General features: G+C 39.5%; 3 protein-coding genes and 1 long non-coding RNA gene across 4 annotated transcripts in view; 2 read left to right on the top strand and 2 right to left on the bottom strand.

The window, feature by feature from the left end:
• Positions 1–19,783, top strand: part of LOC123037406 — a 115,228-nt gene that overhangs the window by 56,327 nt on the left and 39,118 nt on the right. The window lies entirely within an intron of this gene.
• LOC108041119 lies at positions 6,554–7,092 on the bottom strand. Its single transcript, XM_017118926.2, has one exon. It carries the CDS (start codon positions 7,016–7,018, stop codon positions 6,554–6,556), a length of 465 nt encoding a protein of 154 aa, XP_016974415.2. The 5' UTR covers positions 7,019–7,092.
• LOC108041121 (ubiquitin-conjugating enzyme E2-17 kDa) lies at positions 15,012–16,098 on the top strand. The gene has a single exon (XM_017118928.2). It carries the CDS (start codon positions 15,037–15,039, stop codon positions 15,856–15,858), a length of 822 nt encoding a protein of 273 aa, XP_016974417.1. The 5' UTR covers positions 15,012–15,036; the 3' UTR covers positions 15,859–16,098.
• Positions 16,211–19,783, bottom strand: part of LOC108041122 (dendritic arbor reduction protein 1) — a 30,876-nt gene continuing 27,303 nt past the window's right edge. The window contains 1 exon segment of the mRNA XM_017118929.2: positions 16,211–16,555. Within this exon segment, the coding sequence (XP_016974418.2) occupies positions 16,368–16,555 (188 nt within the window). The 3' untranslated portion in view covers positions 16,211–16,367.

The following is a 19,783-nucleotide window of genomic DNA, read 5'->3' as shown; positions in this document are numbered from 1 at the left end:
AATTAGATCAATCTTTTAAAAGAGATAAAACAATATGTGAAAAAATTGTTTGTCTATGTAAAAATATTTTTTGGGTAACATAAAAATGTTGAAGTACACATTTTTTTGAGTGTTCCAATATAATTGGTGTCTATTTGGGATGCCAGCTTCTAAACACGACCGTTAACAAATTCTTACGCAGCATACAAAACACATTTTAAACGTGCTGGCTTTTGGATCTCGTTTGGCTTTTGGATCTTTTGGGTTCGATCTCCAGCTGTTATTGAACTTGGCCAACTTAGCAGAGTGACTCATCGCAGAGCCAGAGGCCTGATGCCTGAGGTATCCAGCCTTAAGTCCGATTGTCTGACTTAACCTATCCAGCTGGAACAGGCTGAGGCAAAAGCAAAAGTGTGCCAAGTGGTCAGCAAGTCAGTCGGCAACGGAAGTTTACTTGCCCGCATTTTTTGTCGGTCGGCGAAGGCCAAGTTTTTGCACTCTTGGCCAGCTCAATCAATCAGTTGGTAATGAAGAGAGTTATTTCTTGGGAAGGGGGAAGTGTTTCCCAATTCAGGGGCAAAGGTTAGCCAAGGTGCATTGAAAGAATCGGCGGAGAAACCCAACTAACGCTCTCGGTTTCTATCAGTTGCAGTTCCTTGTCTCATAATGATATTGAAATATTCCCATGATTTATGTTCTCTGATCTCCGCCGAACCGCTGCAATAAATCATCCGTCGCAGAAAACTGGTAGCCAATTGGGTGAGTCGCAATTGCTGGTTTTTTGAACAGTGAAACGCACAACTTTGGCCAAAAAATGTAAAGCTAATTACAGGTAATGTTGAACTAAGCAGTATTGAAATATATGTCATGAACGATCTTCAGACTTACCCATGAATTCTATATTTATTCATAACCTTTTGCTGTTTTAATCCCCACAATTCTCTTGCTTTTAATTAAAATAACCTTTTAAAATGCATAGCAATCTTTTAAAATTTTGTCCTTTGAAGATATTTTTATTTAAAATAGATTAAATTGACAAATCTTACATGCGGAAAAGCCAACATCTCTTTTCCCACTTATCCTAGAGATTAAAATCGCCTTTCCCCCAGAAGTTGGCCAATAAAAACGCCTCAAGGCTTTTTCACTTTTTGTCCCAATCAAAGTCCGAGTGTAAAATCCAAGTCCACCTTGGCCTGTCTCCAGTATTTTTGCCTCGTTAATGTGTCGCCTTTGAATTGTGTCTCCGCGGTGGAAAATCGGACGTGCGCTAGTTTTCGCCTCGGTTTATTTTTATCTCCCTGTGTGTCAGCGACAACACAAAACGCCGACTCCTGGCGACTGCCAGTAGTGGCCACTGTACAGTGTGCCCCCGTTGATCAAACGCAAATGTCAGCCCAACTGACAGTTTGACAAATATTGACGACTCTTCGCGCAAGGCGAACCTCACGACTCGGTGCTCCACTTAAAAAAGGTGGCTGAGATGGAGGTTCCCCACAGGGTAATTAGTAGCCCCAACTGGAAAACTCTGGACCCACTTCGCCGCCACTTGCCACCGATACTTGCCGGTCTTTGATCTCAGCTGGATAGCCGACCAGTTGGTCTGCTTAAAGTGTATCTATTGGGGGAAAGGCCAAGGATTGCGGATTAAGTGTGTTTTATTAGGCAATGCAAATGGTCTGCCATTTCAAGCGACCAAACACTCACCTCAGAAGAAAAACTGTGATCAAACATTACAGTGAGAAACACCAACAAATCTAATCTTGTAAGCACACATGAGGGACAAATTTATTCTAATTTAAACAAGGAACAAATAAATATTAGTAAATATTTGTAAAGGGACCACAAATAAAATATAACTAGTTAAAATTCATTTTCCAAAAATCTATTAATATAAAATCTAGAACACAATATGCAAATACCATTAAATTATACAAGGATTGGCTGATTGAGTAGTTACACAATATTCAAAACAATTTTGACCACTTAAACGAGCAATTAAAGTAAGTAACTGGTTCAATAATTCGATCTTTTACTGTACTTTTTTGCCTGCTTGGCCCACTTTGCGAACTGCGGCATTTGGCTTTCTGCGATTTGCGATCTGCGATTTGTATCTGCGAGATACAAACATGCTTTTAGCAGCATTATAAACATTTTGTTGCCCAACATTTTTGCTACTATTTGTCATCGCTAACGCATTCCGCGAATCAAAATCCGAGAACGGGGCATTTTCGGGGATCTTTAATTGCTTTTGATAAATCGCCGCTTAATCCGCTTAAGTATTTCGCCTGGGTTTTTTATTTTCGACTAATTTTTCAGTGCACTAATTAAACAAAGGACACACATTTTAAGCTCTCGAAATGAATGTGTTTTTTATGCGCGGACCTCAAATAAATTGGAGTTTGTCTGATTGGAACTTGGATTGGAGTTGGAATCGTAGTCGGGGTCTGATTGGGCCATGGCTAATTAGCGTGGGGGGCAATCCATCATCACGGCAAAACACCGCATCATCACTTCCCCCCAAAAAAGACTTCACAACAAACTCTCCACATTAATTCGGCATTAAATTTCATTTTCAATTGTGGCCGCCAACTGAAATCCAAGTCCAAATCGAATCGGATGAATCGATTATTGGGCAATTTCGAATATGGAAAAAATTACAACGTGTCCATTAGATTATTAACTTGGCTCGAAAAATCAAAAACCTGCTGAGCTGAGCGGCATGTGTGTTCAGTTTTCGGACCTGGAGTTGGAGTTTCAGCTCATTAAAGCGCTCCAAACTGAATCGGAGTCGGCCGTCGCGCCTCCTTAGTTCAATTATAAAGCAATTGAATTAGCCTACGAGTATCCAAATGGCTCTCTGATCTCGGACCAATCCATCAATCAGGTAATCCAGCGGTTACGCAATATTACAGACTGCCAATTTTGGCGCGTGAGTTTCTTGGGCTAATTGAAGGCGAAGTACGCGGCGGCGTGATGTGCAAATTTGGATTTTCGTTCGGTTTTTGTGTGGAAACTGGGTTACCGGCTTAGTGGGTTAAATGTGCCGCACGGGTTAAGAGGTCCACACAACGGGGGAGGCCACTAAAGAGATTGCGCCAGTCCCTTTGTTTGCATCGTATTACAACCTAATCAAATCTCACTGGCTTTAAAATCCTATAGAAATAAACTTCACTATTTATTAATTTTTTTACTTATGAAAAATAAATAAATAAAAAATACCTTTGTGCTTATACTTACCATACAAAATATATTTTTAATTGACTAAATAATCAAAGAAGTGAGATTAATCTGTTGATTGCTACGGACAAATAACGACCAATGTTATAACTATTTGGTTACATTCAAACTTATTATCAAATCTTGTCAAGTATTGAAAATTTTATCAATCGATACATCATACAGATGGTACTAAAACCTCTTCAAATCACAAATGTGTCCCTTCGCCATTTAATTTCCTTTTAATTATTCAGCTCTTCACAGTTTGTAAACCAGAAGGAATATGTGTATTTCGTATCCCTTAGTTGGCATATTGCGTGCCTCGTTGGAGTAAAAACGTTGCCCACCTTTCAAGTCGACCGGCACGCGCCTCATAAAAAAACATAAACTTCAGTGTCGACAAAATGCGGCGTAATCATTTGGCAGCGAAATCGGAGGTGGATGGGGTCCCCAAGTTCCATAGGTCCATGTCCATGTGCCATCGGAAAGTCAGACGGTAATAAAAACAACCCCAGAGGTCAAACAATTTTGTGGCACAATTTTAACACCTTTTAGACCGGGACTCGAGCCAACTGTCCGAAACTGTAGCGAAGGATCCTCGAAATATTTATGGGAAATGGGAATGCCATCTGAAAGGCACTGAAAAAAACTGTATTAAAAACCTTCTTTCTTTTTTATCTTCACTGTTTTAAGATAAATTTTAATAATATAAACCCTATTTTAGTTAAAGGATGTTTGGGAAAGGAATTAATCAAATTTAAATAGAGTGAATTTTATATTTGGTTTCCTTTGCCAATAAATAAAATAACGTATCCATCATCAATAAAATCTAATTTATAAAAAGATGTTATTAAAATGAATTGCTAACATACTGATATGTTATTCTGGGTTATTCAGATGCATCTCCCCCAGTGTATGTATGCATTTTTATGTATTTTGAGTCATCCGAAGTTGGTCAGAAATCGTGGCAGGACACGCGACCCCGAGCGCATAATTTAATTTTCAAGGATTCCCGCGATGGCACGGGGGTTGGAAAATGCGAGGGACGTGCGTGTGACATATGGTTAATGAAAACGTTAACTGATGATAAACTGGCAAACTGGCGGGCGGAGGAGAACTAGTCCCTCTGCATATTAGTTCCTGACATTATCATTAATTAGCGACGGAAAGGGGCCAGAAAACGCGATAGGCGTAGTGTGATAAATGTTGGTTGCTCTTGAATTTAGCAACGTTTAGCATGCAACAGTCGATGCCGACTCAAAAGCCGGGTTTTTCTATAACTGCGCTTGGAAATCCGACGACCAACGCATCTTCCACGGTGAGTCAGTTCGTGGGCTTTAATGTGGCCCCGGTCTTTTATTTTTTTTCTTTTTCTCGGCTAATGTTTTTCGCCTGCCCGCCCATGTGCCATGTGTTTTGGAGCTGTTTGCGACACTTTTTCGGCCAGGGTAAAGCCACTTTGCTGGGGGCTTTGTAATACCATTCGTATGTTAGTTGAAGAAATAAAGTTTTTTTCTTAAATCCTAAAATATTCATTTCATTTTAATATAACATACGAACTTGACAAATGTTTTTAAATATTAAGAACATTTGTCTAGTTATTGAAACAAAATAATAAAAATCAGATGAAAATACGTTCCGGAAAACGCAAAAAATTTAAGTGCAATGGTCAACTCTATTATCTGAAATCCTTGATAATCGTCTATTAGAACAAAATAATAAATATAAGAGGAAAATGCGTTCCTGAAAACACAAAACAAACTTTAATTTTATTTATTTTTTTAAGAGTATTTATAATTTCGACTTCATTTGACCAACCTTCTCTGGTTGTCTTTAAGTTTGTTTCTTCCATGTAATTGGTCTTTGTTTGCCATTTGATGTCATGTTCTCTGGGCTTTGGGTTCTCGATTCTGTGGGGTTGTGTAGGCTGCAGGTTGTCTGTCTTCTGTCTTCTTTTTTATTTTATTTTGTATTTTGTATTTTTCTTTTTAACTCACAACGATTGTGCAACACGCAATTGCGATTGCTTTCATGGGCGCTGATTCGCCGCTCGCTGCCTGCCATTTGCATGGAAATGGAAATGTTTGGCCAAATTACGCGTGCTCTTGGCTCAGTTTATGGCCAATATCCCCCTGTTTCCCCGCCCCTGTTCGCGTTTATTCGCGCTATATTGTTGTAAATTATTGCGGCTCCTTTGCAGCTTTTTCAGCGGATGTGCGCAATTTAAAGAGCTAGTTGCGAGTGCTAGATTGTCACTCGAATGTGGCAGAGGTGTTGGCCACACTTTGGGCCTAAGTTATGGCATGAGATGGTATAAATTACAAGTTTTTTAGGTCATTAGAAATATTACTACTGCATGTTTTACTATTGGTTTTGAAAAGCAACTTTAACTTTTAAATAAAAGTAACAATACCCATACTAAACATTAATATAAATAAGAAATTCTTACTCAAGTTGCTAATTGGTATGGAAACTACATTTTAATTAATTTTGATACTTATTATTAAACATTTTAAATTAAATAAATTGTTTTTCATTCCGGTTTACTACCAGGTACCTTATTAAACAGAAACGGAGCTCCGTTTATAAATACCTTGCGATCATTACATGCCCTTCAAGGCATAAATAAGCCAAATAAGGCGACTCCTCCGCGCAGTAGCTATCAGTTTAATTGAGATTGATTGTGGCCAACTTCCGCTGCAATGCCCAGCCATTTCGAGTACATTCCCCAGAAGACCCGATAGTTGGCCCTCGATAAGAGGACTCTGTGTGGGCACCAGTCGCCCCGTGACATCTCCGATTTCTGGGGTCGACCAAGATTTATGGCTCCTGTCATTCGATTCCCTTTCTGCTCCTTTTGCCACACTTGCTCATCTCACACATTTGCAGTTGCATTGATTTTTGTCACTTGGGGCAGCCGATTGGCATCGCATCGTCGCGTGCCCCACAATTAATCATCGAGTATCCAAGGGGTATCGCATCCAGGACAAGTATCGAGTATCTGCAGCTCATAAACGACAATCCGCGTGACATATGAAGAGTGATGTTCAGGAAGCGATGGTTCATTGTGCCACCGCACTTACAGATCGAAAACGTTTAGTGTAATTCTCAAAAATGGAGAATTCCTTTTAAACAGAGCTTAAAGAGTAGAGAGTAGAGTATTTTCATAGAAATGTTAAAAGATTGTTCTTCAAAAACTAATTTTTTAATTTATTCACCATTTTTCGTTTACAATGTTTTTTGCATTTATAGAAGAACATATATTTAAGTTTATTGGTCTTCACTCTCTTAGGACGTTTTCGTCGTAAAGATTCATAATCTATATGTTCAGTCTAAACAATGATTTAAGACGAACAGATTAATAGAGGAAGTAGGCAGCACATCTGAGTAGGATTGAAAGCGCTCTGGCAGGATGGTGGCGCATTAGGATTTCCAGCGAACTGTCCACGATCATGACCAGTAGTACTTCTCCATTTAAGTCCTCCTGGCGAATGTTTCTCCAGGGGATATCCCTTGCCATTGTGACGTACTGAACCCTGTCAGAAAGCGGAGGTACGGCTCCTGGTTGTGCCACCAAATGGACCGACTGCACCATGGTATCAGCATTCCGGCGATGGGGCGAACGAAGCGGCAAGAAGTGGGAGCGATCCAATTCCGCACGACCACAAAGTATAGTGATCCGGGGCCTCAATAACGGCGGAGATAATGTACTCAGAAAAAAGACAGCTCGATCCGTTTGACCTGCAAAATTCGCATTGAGGGCCCTGGATCTCTGGATTTGGATGCGACGGATGCGTTCACTGCGCCTAATTCCTTCGGACATTGTTTCAAATTTAGTTTTGATTTTATTTAGTCCAATTCAACAGTTTTCGTTGTTCTCTGCTCTGCAAACTTTCTCGTAATCCTCGTGTTGCAATTGCTCACTCTGCAACACTGGTGTGCAGTTTGGCTACCAAACAGTATTGACAAATACAAATCAGCTGATTTTAAACTTAATATGAAGTTGAAATTTGTTTCACTCCTTAAAAAATTTGTTTTTTGTGCAATATTTATTAATTAAGTTATTTCAATTAGTTATAAAAGTTTTTATTTAAGAATCTTCACTAACTTCAATGGCTTATAGGCAAATTGCTCTCTACAGAGACAAATAAAGCTTAACAAAATTTTCATATTAATAATCAATTATATATTTAATAAATATTTGACCCATTCGAAATATATAGTAACATCCCCGGACTTGGTAGAATTTTTGCCAGTTTATTTGTCAAATAACATTTGTAAAACCTCGGTACAAAAAACCAACTTTTAAATTCAGGCTACTAAAAGTTTCATCATATTTTGAAAAAAAAACAAAATGTCAGTCTTCAAATCTGTTACATTGGTTCCCAGGAATTATGTATAGATTTTAGTATATTTTAATTTAGAAAGTAGGCGGCAATGCGCAAGAGGATGGACATCGTTCTGGAAGGATGGCTGCGCATGTGGGTCTCCAGCGAAGGGTCGGCGATCATGGCCATCAGGAACACTCCGGTGATATCGTCCGGATAATGGTGGACAGGCCCAAGGTTAATGTGACCAGCCCATTGGGAAAAAGATGTGTACCGTATCCGTTCAAGATTTGAAGGTCGAGTTGCCGGTCCTCGCAACAGGACGGCCCTAACCAGAGAATTCCCATTTCGGCGATTGGACGAGTTCAGCGGCATGAAGATGGTACGATTGTCAAAAGAAGGACCAGAAAATATCTGCACCTGGGGCACAATACGCCTTCGACGAGTTGGTCGCGCGGAGCTGGTATCCAATATAAAGAGAGCTCGAGCAGTTCGACCTGGAGGAATCGGGTCGGAGGCCATGGATCTCTCCAATTGCATGCGACGGATGCGTTCACTGCGCCTAATTCCTTCGGACATTGTTTCAAATTTAGTTTTGATTTTATTTAGTCCAATTCAACAGTTTTCGTTGTTCTCTGCTCTGCAAACTTTCTCGTAATCCTCGTGTTGCAATTGCTTACTCTGCAACACTGGAGTGCAGTTTAGCTGCCAAACAGTATTGACAAATACAAATCAGCTGATTTTAAACTTAATATGAAGTTCAAAATTAAGGAAAATTTATTTTTATTTTTATTTCGCCGTAAACTTTTTGCCTTGCCTTCTGACACAAACGTTTTTTTTTGGTAACTCTGAAATGGAGGGCAAGATGGCAACCAGTGCTGGAAAAAAAGTTGTTTCTACATCGGTAGGTTGGTTTTATTTTTTACTTACTACATGGCCGTTAAGATTTATAATATATACATAAAAACCTACTCGTAGTTGAAGTAATCGTAATTAAAGGATCCTTACACGATGCGATTTTTAGGTGCTTAACCATTTAAATGGAGGAATTAAAATAATTTGTGGTCTTTCATATTCCGTGCTTGAATCTAAGATGTTAGTTCAATACCTTGGTCCAGCACTTACACCATTTGACCTAAAATTAAGTCGCAGATGAGAGGTCAGATCGTGTAAGCAGGCCTTTGATGACTTGGGCTGTCAGCCCAAGTGTCAGATACTCTCACTCTGCAACACTAGAGCTGCCAAGGTTGCCACAGGATAGGATTGCCAGCTCTTGGTGCTAAATATGGTAAATATGGCCATTAGTTTTGGCCAAGCACGACTTAGTTTATTCGCCCGTTGGGCACTTTTTGGTCCATTGAGCCTGTTTGCGCCTGATTATTATTATGCTTATGCTTATTATTGCAAAAAAGCGATTTCGCAGCAGCTGCAGCTCATTTATTGTTGTTGTAGGTGTTCAATTAAATATGCAAACAGTTTCACAAATGTGTCTCGACTTGACCGAGTTCAAAGTCAGCTCTTGCCAGCGCATTTCCAGTCTAGACTTTTGTGTTTTTTTTTCACTGCGAAAAGTTCATTGCCAAATGCAGCAACCGTTTTCTGTTTTCTTAGTTTTCTGTTTTCAGTTTTCAGTTTCCAGTTGCCACGGATCGATCGGTCGATCAACTGCAGCTGCATTGAGTCACAAGCCGGGTCGAAAAGCCCAGAAAATGGACAAGAAAGACCAGCGGACGGCGGCCAAGTTCCCAACCTCCAACTTCCAACTGCTAACAACAACGGTTTTTGTGGGCGGACACTGGCCAAATGGCTTTGAGTACCCTTTTCTAAGGGTGTCTTGAATTGATAGTGAACTAATAATGGGGGTGGATTTATAACAAAAAGATTTATTGACTCCTCTGTTAAGAACTTAAAAAAAATGGGGCTCAGGCTTATCCTATACTAAGGATTGACTTTTTCCAAGGATGTTTTAAATTAGTTGTATCGGGGGTAGATGTGAAAAGAAAGATCTATTAACTTTTCAATTATCAGAGGTTGCTACTTCTCCAATATTATAGTTTTTTTATAAACTCCAATTTGCCTTTCCTAAAAGTTTTTGTTAGATTTATAGACAAAATAAATATACTTAAGAGAGCTTTAAAGTATTTATTATATCTTATTGATAACCAATGGTAATATTTACTTTTTCTTAAAATAAAATATTTTACTTAACTTTATATCTCCTTATATATCCTTTTACTGCTATAAATAGCAAGGGCATTTTTCCTATCGGTTTTGCCCCAACTTGTTTCCCCTTCTTTGTATTTTCGATTTCACTGTGTTCTGACTTTTATTTTCGTTATAAATTCTGGGCATAAGACCATATCATTTCATTTTGATTTTGATTTAATTTACGGTTCTCGCTCGGACACTTTGAATAATGTTTGTCTATTTATAAATATGAATTATTTCCCAGCAGATTAGAGAGACCCGGTCATTGTTGTTCAACCACCGATCGCTGTGTGCTGCATTTTTAATTGCTAATTAATTTCCCCGACACACGAAATACAACAAGAGTGAGCGATAAGTGCGCTTTAAGTTTTCAATTACCCAGATATCTGGAGCCACACCCCCTCTGCGGCCCGAAAAACACCTGGTTAGGCTTATTTATCGCGTTGAGATTCGCATTATAAATTTAATTTAATTATACGTGAAGTGGTGCGTGGGCGTTTGTCTCTCTTTTTTGTATTTCTTTAGCGGGGAAACAACGGCGAAAAGTTGCCCCGCGACTCGCACTAAACAGCAATTAAGCTTAATTATAGTTGTCGCCGTTTTTAGCCAGCTTGTCTTGTGTTCGGCTGTCTTGTCTTGTCGCATATTGTTGTATGCAAAGCAGGCGCACGTCTGGCCAAAAAGTCTTGCCATTTTACCATTTGGCCGTAGAGCAGGCCAACTCGGCAGACTAGTTAGCCGCGGTTCCTGTTTCGCGCTTTTCCGTTTTTTCGGTTTTCGATTTCGGTGGTTGAAGGAGGTGCACGCAGAGAAAAAAGGGTCGAGATCTGTTTAATATTCTCATCAATGCATACCCTTAATTACATTTTAAGTGTGCTATTTTATTATTTAGTTTGCTATATTGAGCTATATACAATTTCAGTTCAATACTTGTTCAAAAATATATATTCGATATTGCAACATTGTTGGCAATACTAAATGTAATAATTCGAAAGTTATTTTTATACTTTTAGCTCACATATTAAAATGTATATATGAAGGTAGTAAAATTTTCTTGCTGTGATGGTGGATGGCCACCTCTGCAGTCCCCCCTTCTGACCAAATGTCACGATTACCAGACGGGCACGAGTGATGGCGTCTGCCTTCCCCCTTTTGCGCCCCTGAGCCCCTGAGGGGGTCCTCCCCCATTTGGCTAATGGGCGCTTTTATGTTATGGCCCGGCTTAAAATGGATGAGCTTGCTCAGGAGTTGCTGTATTTGTCTGAATGTGGGTTTTTTTGAGTCAATGTGGGTGTTGCGGCAGCTGGACTCGTGGCCCAAACGAAAGTAAAAGGTGTTACCAAATTGATGTTAGTGGTAGAGGAAGTAGGAAATGCTAACAGCCAAGAAATAAGGGGACATCTTGTAGATTTTAAATGGATTTTGTGTGGCAGTCACGTTATGGACTTAGAAGTGCAGGTTTTAGGCCACTTTTCTGCAAGGTCCATTTTTTTGAAAATTTGGAAAAACATCATTAACATCATTAAACGACGGAAAATCGACCCAAAAAAAAAAAAACTGAAAACACAGATAAGAGAATTAAACCACAATCATTTTGAGGTATGCCACTTTTAAATCGAATGTCTGTAAGAAAAGTTATGGGCTTAGAAATCCAGGTTTTGGGCCACTTTTCTGCAAAGCCATTTTTCGAAAATTTGGAAAGGGGTAATTAAACCACAATCATTTTGAGGTATGCCACTTTGAAATCGAATGTCTGTAAGAAAAGTTATGGGCCTAAAAGTGCAGGTTTTGGGCCACTTTTCTGCAAAGCCAAATTTCGAAAATTTGGAAAGGGGTAACATCATAAAAATGACGGAAAATCGTCAAAAAAAAAAAAAAACTGAAAACGCAGATTTTTAGAGAATTAGACCACAATCATTTTAAGGTATGCCACCTTAAAATCGAATGTTTGTAAGAGAAGTTATGGGCCTAGAAGTGAAGGTTTTGGGCCACTTTTCTGCAAAGCCTTTTTTTGAAAATTTGGAAAGGGTAACAACATTAAAATGACGGAAAATCGGCCCCAAAATACAAAACAAACTGAAAACGCAGATTTTTAGAGAATTAGACCACAATCATTTTAAGGTATGCCACCTTAAAATCGAATGTTTGTAAGAGAAGTTATGGGCCTAGAAGTGCAGGTTTTGGGCCACTTTTCTGCAAAGCCATTTTTCGAAAATTTGGAAAGGGGTAACATCATTAAAATGACGGAAAATCGACACAAAAAAAAAAAAACTGAAAACACCGATTTTTAGAGAATTAAACCACAATCATTTTGAGGTATGCCACTTTGAAATCGAATGTATGTAAGAAAAGTTATGGGTCTAGAAGTGCAGGTTTTTGGTTATTTCTTATGGTGTCATTTTCAGGATAATACTGTAAAGCTTAAAACTGTTTGAATAAAAGCATTTATTTACCGTTGTTTTAAATATAATTATTTTCTTTATTTGGGTATGAATAGTAATAATAATAATTAATTTAACTGTCAATTAAATAAAACTGATGACTTAATGAAACAACATAAAAATGCCAAAAGGTTAGTTAAATATAATACGATATCTGAAGTGTTTTGTAGTTAGCACATAAAAATGGCTAATTAAAGGCTAGGCAATGCCATTTTTTATTAAGAATATAAAAATCCACCCACAAGGAAGTGGAGTAGTTAATTATTGAATCACCTTTCGAATCGCTGAACATCTCATTCATTTCCATTCATTTGTGTTTCGCTATTCACAATTCCCTGTCGATTCGCCCGGAATCAATCAAAGTTCAGACTTGAGCTTAATTAGCTGCAAATTAAAACATATTCTTTGTATATCATTATAAACTCCACTGACACATTGGCCAAGTTGGCATAATGAGTGCACTTCCACTTCCCCTCGCTTTTCGCTCACAAATTAATTGAAATCATAAGATTTATCACATCTGCGATCTGACTGAAGCCGAATCAATTTCATGAGGCTTTGTTGCCATCGCGCACAATATCCCATATGGCCAAGTGGGTGCTGTAGACAAAACCTTTGTGCGACTTACTATATGCATAATATCCAGTTGTGGGGTCCCATTCCTACACGTACTTTAGGTTTATCCGGCGATCTTAAGCCAATTTAATAAGCGGGTTGCCCCGTTGTGGCCGCAAAGTTGAGCTGTCAGTCGCCAAATGATTAATCAGCCTGAAACGCACCACAATTAAAGAGTGGTGCTGGAATGGCACTGGATGGATGTGGATGTGAATGTGGATGTGGTTGGAGATGTGGATACAGATGGATGTGGGGATGTGCCAGTGGATGGTGAGATGCTGCGATGAATGAATGGGGGCATGCCAATGTCTCAACGCCCACGTAAGAGCATAATCGAATGATTATTACACATTTTTATTACACTTACAAAAAAAACTGTATAGTCAAAAATATTTTAATGTATTTTACTGTCATGTATTTGGGGACTTTATATCCGAGTTGAAATTTAGATTCACAAATATCGATTTGTAATCTTCATTTTCGAAAAATTGTTGCTCAAAGTAGGGAATTAACACTTTGGCTCATTGTTGGCATTAGTTTTAAAATACTGAACTTAAGTTTAAACAACATATTTAACATATACATTTATTGTTGAAACTAAGAAAATATCAATGGCAAGCATTGTATAAATATCTATCTCCATCTTAGCCAGACCTCAAATCATATAATCCCCTAATTAATTGCTTTTAAAGTTTCTTAAAATTATGATAAGTCAAACAGGTTTTTCTCCGAAAACATCACATAGTTCTTGAACTCTACCCTATAAATGAATACCCTCTCTAAGGGGCAAAAGCGAAATGATTTTTATCATCGCTCCAATCAAAACAACATGACGCGTTCGAATCGAAATGCAGGCAGACAATTGAAATTATTATTGTTATTTTTAACAATTTATTCGGGTCGCTTTCGTGGGGTTTTTTGGGGAGGGGGCAAAAAAAGACATTTGCTTGACATGTTTGTTTCGTGTACAAAATATTTTGATAATGATCGCGAGCCCCAGTACAACAAAACCCAATTGAGTTCGGCATGGGGTCACACTTATCGGGTTTACATTCCCATCTAAATGAAATTATTGTCTTTTTAGTCGATTGAAAAACTTATGACTGCCTTTGTGACGTGTGGAGAGTTTCGAAAACTTTCAGTGATTTGTGTTTGCCTTGCCAGGCACGTATGGGGGAAATGTTAATAATTGTTTAAAGTCCAGCCAATTGCAATAAATAAGTGGCCAACAAATCAAGCAGTGAATTGCTAATAGAATAAGCTTTAAAGCCCAAGTACAGTCACGCAGAAATAAGCACCCATATTTAACACAACGAAATAAAATAAAATAATTTAGATAGAAATGAATACATAATGTATGTAAGTAATTTGTAGTACTCAACCGCTTTCTAGCTATAGTTGTATGGCTGATTTGGTTTCATTTGTTCTATTCTAAACAGGCAAATTTGTTTGCCAAAACTTCAAATCTATAACCATAATTATCCACAAGTTTATGTCCTGTATATTTATTTAGCACAAGTACAATAGATTTAGGCAGGGACTGAAGAGAACCGGTACCGGTACCGAAACCGGAACCGGAACCGTTTCCTTTTCACGGAACCGGAATAGGAACGAAACCGAAATTTTAATTTTCGATGGAACCGAAATTGGAACCGGAACCGCTAACAGATTTTTATAGGAACCGAAACCGGAATCGGAACCGGTATTCCAATCGGTTTCAGTCCCTGGATATATGTGTAACCATATGTTGACGCAATATAATTTTTACACCAAGATGCGTATACGCCAAAAAATTGTGAACCGAAAAATTCACTGGAACCGAAATATCCGTTATTTGTAAAATTATAACATTATTAAAAATAAACCGGAATTTGTTTTGCCTTTATATTTACTTTATTTGGAACCGATTATTCGAATATATAATATTTTTTAGTAATGACCAAATATATCTAAGTATAAAAAAGGAACATAATTTATTTCATACATCGACTTCAGATCCCTGGAATAATTGTCATTAGGGTATTCAGCATGCGACTTGTGAACGATTTTTAGGAGCCTCAGAAATTGTGATTATATTGGGCTTGTGTCAACTCTGTAAGAAAAGTATGATTGCTAATGTTACGAAAAAGTCAAAGAGTAGGCCTGGAATTTAGTTGTCTGTCGCTTTCAACCCCTCGTTCATAAAGGTATGTTTGTAAGCATAGTAATAATTATTATTGTGAATTCTAATTTTGTTGACCTATAAGAAAATGCCGGCCAGACGAAGCGAGCGGATTCGGGCTCGTCGGGAAGCAAGTGATGCACCAGCAGCTAGAAATGAAACCAATTCGCGCCTTGCAATTAGACTGCCACGGATGCGCCCTCCAAATGCCCCAGCTAGAGTATCTCGGGTGCTGAGAGCTCTTTCGGTTCCTTCTGGTGCTCCTGCTGGTGCGCCTCCGCGGAATCGTGCCAGGGCTCCTCCACGTGCCACTCGTCGTGCTCCGCAACGTGCTTCTCCTCGTGCTCCTCCTCCTCCTCCCCCTCCTGCCGATTTACCCACAAATTTAGAGGTCGAGATGGTCGTATTAAACAGTGTGCCAATGTCCTTGCCCGCGACCGTAGTGCCCACTCGAGGAGACCCCATAGCCACCGCCAGACTGCAGAAGGAGTTCATGGGGTTCGCCAAGGAGGCCACAGAGGGATGCAAGGTGGAGCTTGTGGACGATAACATCTTCCACTGGATAGCCACTATTCCAGGTCCGCCGGATACGCCGTACGAGGGAGGATTTTTCAAACTGGACCTGGTCTTCCCCACCAACTATCCATTCCAGCCACCCCATGTGGAGTTCCTGACCAGGATCTTCCACTGCAACATCACGAAGCTCGGCTACATTTGCCTGGACATTCTCAGGGAGAACTGGTCGCCGGCACTGTCGGTGTCCAAGGTCCTCCTCTCCATAATGTCCCTGCTGGCCGATCCGAACCCAAGCGATCCCCTGGAGCCCGATATCGCCGACCTCTACAACTGGGATCTCACACAACACAATGAGAATGCTCGCAAGTGGACCAATCAATATGCCAAGCCGTAAGGGAGCGAATTCGAATTCAAAATGGTTTTTTCAAAGATGTTTATTGAATGTTTTTGTGCCAGCACTTTTTGGTGTATTTAAAACGGTTTATACGACGACACTAAAATACATACGATAGCGATATACATATAGAGTACATGGAATTACGGCTACTTAACCCACCTATGTTCCAAATTCTGATTAAACATATATTGTAGATCTAGTATCCTATATGCAAAGGAATAAATTTATACATGTTAACTTAGCTCTACATTATTCTAGTTCAACTTGTGATTGTGGTGCCGAAGTCGGTTAGTTGGTACAGTAGGATGTTCGTCAAGCAGGTGGTAATTTCATTTACTTAACCTACTTCGCATTTGAGTTATTGAGTGGGCAATATCCCGATTGGTTAGCTGTTCCTAAAGTAGTAGTTAACCTTTCAACTAAACGAATTCATTTTATCTACGCTAAAGTCCTTTGGATTGTGGTATAGTTGATTTTGTAGCTGGGCCCGCGAACCCGCGCCTTCCTCATTTGTTCTTGGGCAAATGGCGTTTCATGTGGAGTGCCAAATGATCGCTCCTCGCAAAACTCCTTTCGCAGACGATGCACTTGAAGGGTTTGGCGCCCGTGTGCTTCCGGTAGTGTCTAGTCAGCTCATCGGATCTGGCGAATCTCCACTCGCATTCAGGCCACTGGCAGGTGTACGGCTTTTCACCTGGGAAAACAAAATGTTGGATCCAAGATCAGTATGGTGAAGAAACATATATTTACTGAAATATTCAGGGGCTAAATCTGAGATTATTGGGGAAGTTTCTGGGTGAAAAATGGAACATATTTGATTATTTCTATAAAAGAAATATTCAACCTAAAAAATTTCATTTTGGACATACATACTTTCAAACTTGAACTGATATGAAAACATAGCGGAAATAATTGAGAATTAATTGATACTTCATTGTTTTGGCCATAGCAAAATGACAACAACAGAACGGCAGCTGCAGTAGTTTGCTACACAAGTTTGCATGTTGTGTATTTTGTACTTTGTGATTTCTATTACCATTTTTTCTACCCAGCCAAAGACATTCGAAAAAATTCCACCGGCCGGTGAGCGAAACTCTTTGTTATTGGCACCGCTCTATGACTAATTCAGACCTGCCGAAAACCCCTTCAATTCCAAAGGCGACATAAACATAAACATTCGTGTTCAAATTTAAATTGAAATTGAATGAAATAATTATTGCGGCTAGAGATTTGTGAGCGAACTTGACATTTTTTGGTGGCCTGGTTGAGTTTTATGGAGCGAATCGAATGGGTTATCCATGGGCATAATCCAATTGGATTGGTTTCGATATTTCGGTGCTGAAAGACAGCTATTCGAAGGTGCCCTAAAGTCAAGCGATTGCTAAATTCATAGACATTTTAATTGGTTTAGGTTCTAAGGCATAGAAATTTAAAAAAAAAATTAAGACTTTTTTTTATTAAATTGCATCTTTCTCCCCGAACTTTCCCCCATTCATCCAGTTTTCCTACCCTCTTGAGCCCATCTCCCATCTCAATCTCGAGATCTCAGCCAACATCAAAGCGAGTAGACTTGTGATTGTTGTTTATTATTTTGTACATCGAACAAACGCACAAATTTTGTTTGGTTTTCTCGGACATTTCGGGGGCCCTCGAACCCAAGAGATCTCGAGTGGCACTCAGCTGACACTTTGCCGGGGATTTCGGATAGAAACCCAATGCCCCTCGACTCGTGGCGTGACTTATTGGTTTATTTAGATCTCTTTTAATGAACTTAAGTGCCTCGAGATGCGAACATAATCGGGGGATCGCGGGCTTAGATGGACACGTGGGGCTTTGGATTCCAAAATGGCCAAACGTGGTGAGTCACCTGGCCCAGAATGGGACATTAAAGACCTCCCGGCCGTGGGAATTTAATTTGGCAATGAGGCAGCCACAACTCGGCCGCAAACAAAGCAAATGCCTGGCAAACAAACAAAAGTTATGTAAATGTTGTTTTGTAATGTGCGATGAACGCAATGCGATAAGCGCAGCGGAATTACTTCATAATTATACCCTTACTGTAGTAAAGGTATTTTATTGTAAAAGTATGTAACAGCTAGAAGGATGCGTTTCCGACCCTATAAAATATATTCTGATCAGGATCACAAGTGATCTAGCCATTCCGCTGTCCGTCTGTCTGTCCGTCGTCCGTCTGTCCGTCTGTCCGTCGTTGTCCGTATGAACGCTAACTCGGAAACTATAAAAGCTAAAGATTACATTTCAGATTAGAACCACAATTTTTTTTCAAAATGGTGCCACCCCCTTTAAGCCACAATGTTATATACGATTTTTAAAATTTAAATATTTGGAAAAGTAAATCAGTTTATTGTATTTATCAATACCAATGTAGAAGAAATTTTTTTAATTTAACATTTTTTTTAAAAATTTTTTTTTTAAAAATTTTTTTCTCCCCCTCCCCCCCCCTCCCTTTACCTGAGTAACGGGTATGATAGTCGGGGCACCGACTATAAGTTCTCTCTTGTTTTACTTACAGCCGCGATAAGGTCTCCCAATATAAATAAATTCAGGCTCCAATGGACTAGAGCCCCGGGCTGTAGCAAACCATAAAAGACCTCCTCCAGTCGCTGGGCATAAAATCAAACTAATTTATGGCAGCGCGAACGTATTAGCAAACAAATCAGTACAAAATAAGCCAGTTCCAGCCCGAATCCGAATCCGAATCCTAGGGCCAGGCTGTGGATACTGGACTGCAAATTGGAGACTGGCTGTGAGATAGCGAAAATTTATGCGTTCGCCGCTTGCATAAAGATTAGTTACCAAGTGATTTTCTAATCGACGCAGCCAGATAAAAACAAAAAGCCCAAATAAAAATGACAAATTTACGAGCCTCTAGGTTTCTGTGATGATATGAAGATGAGAAGAAGTGGGAATGGATGGAAACGAGGCAGGGAAAAGGTTGGAAGTAAAAATAAACAAAGGAAAAAGCCGATTTCAACGTTATTTTAACAATGTACGATACCCTACAACGTTGCGTAAATTTCTTTAAAATCTTTTACTTTATTTCTTTACCAAATCATACAAACTCAAAGCATAACAGCTAAGTTCAAAATATTATTAAGCATTAAAAAAACTGTTTATAGACAACATTTTTGCCTTGACCAATTCTGCTAATGGATCTCTTCGCTCCTCGCAAACGAAAGACTTAGGCAACGAACTTGCCACGGACAGCTCGATGACTCTGGCAAATATTTGCGGTGGAAATCTCTCAATCTCGCCACTTTTCTCCCCCCCTCTTCCCCCGGAAAACTCTTCAGTTCTCAGCCCGGCGTTGCTAATCAGCAGAGACAACAGCCTGGTGGCGCCTCAAAAATGGCATGAAAAATGTGTGTGTGCTTGCATCGAGTAGGGGAAAATCAATGAAATCTATGAATGGGCTGGGCTTTGCCGGAACGCTAACTAACTCGAAAGCCAAACAAACCGACAGCCATCAGACGGTAGCCAAGCATTTCTGCATCTCAAGCTGTCTGCCACTCTGAGAATTGCGAAAGTTCGGCTTTAATCAAATCCAATATATACCCGGCCCGGAATTCGTGTTGGCCTGAAGCGGCGTGTTACGATTTAGCCTCAAATTGGAACGAATACAAGAACTTTTGGCGATCTCAAGGGAACCCATTTAAAGGCCGGGGTAACGTTAACCCACAGATGCCGACCTTTCGACGATGGGGCGTTAACTTTATCAGCTGAGTGAAAATCACCGCTGCGCACAAAAATCATAATAATAAAAATGTTTTTAAAGGCAGCGCTTTAAAGTGCGCATAAATCAGCTGGTCATGTGCGATTAATAAAACGGCGGAGAGATGGGATTCTGCCATCCATTTTTTTTTTATTTTTCCTTTTTTTTTCTTTGCCTTTTAGTATTATT

The sequence above is a fragment of the Drosophila rhopaloa genome, unplaced genomic scaffold (assembly GCF_018152115.1).
Source record: "Drosophila rhopaloa isolate 14029-0021.01 unplaced genomic scaffold, ASM1815211v1 contig_163, whole genome shotgun sequence".
Lineage (NCBI taxonomy): Eukaryota > Metazoa > Arthropoda > Insecta > Diptera > Drosophilidae > Drosophila > Drosophila rhopaloa.
Note: the sequence above shows the minus strand (reverse complement) of the source record. Positions and strands in the feature narration are given on the sequence as shown.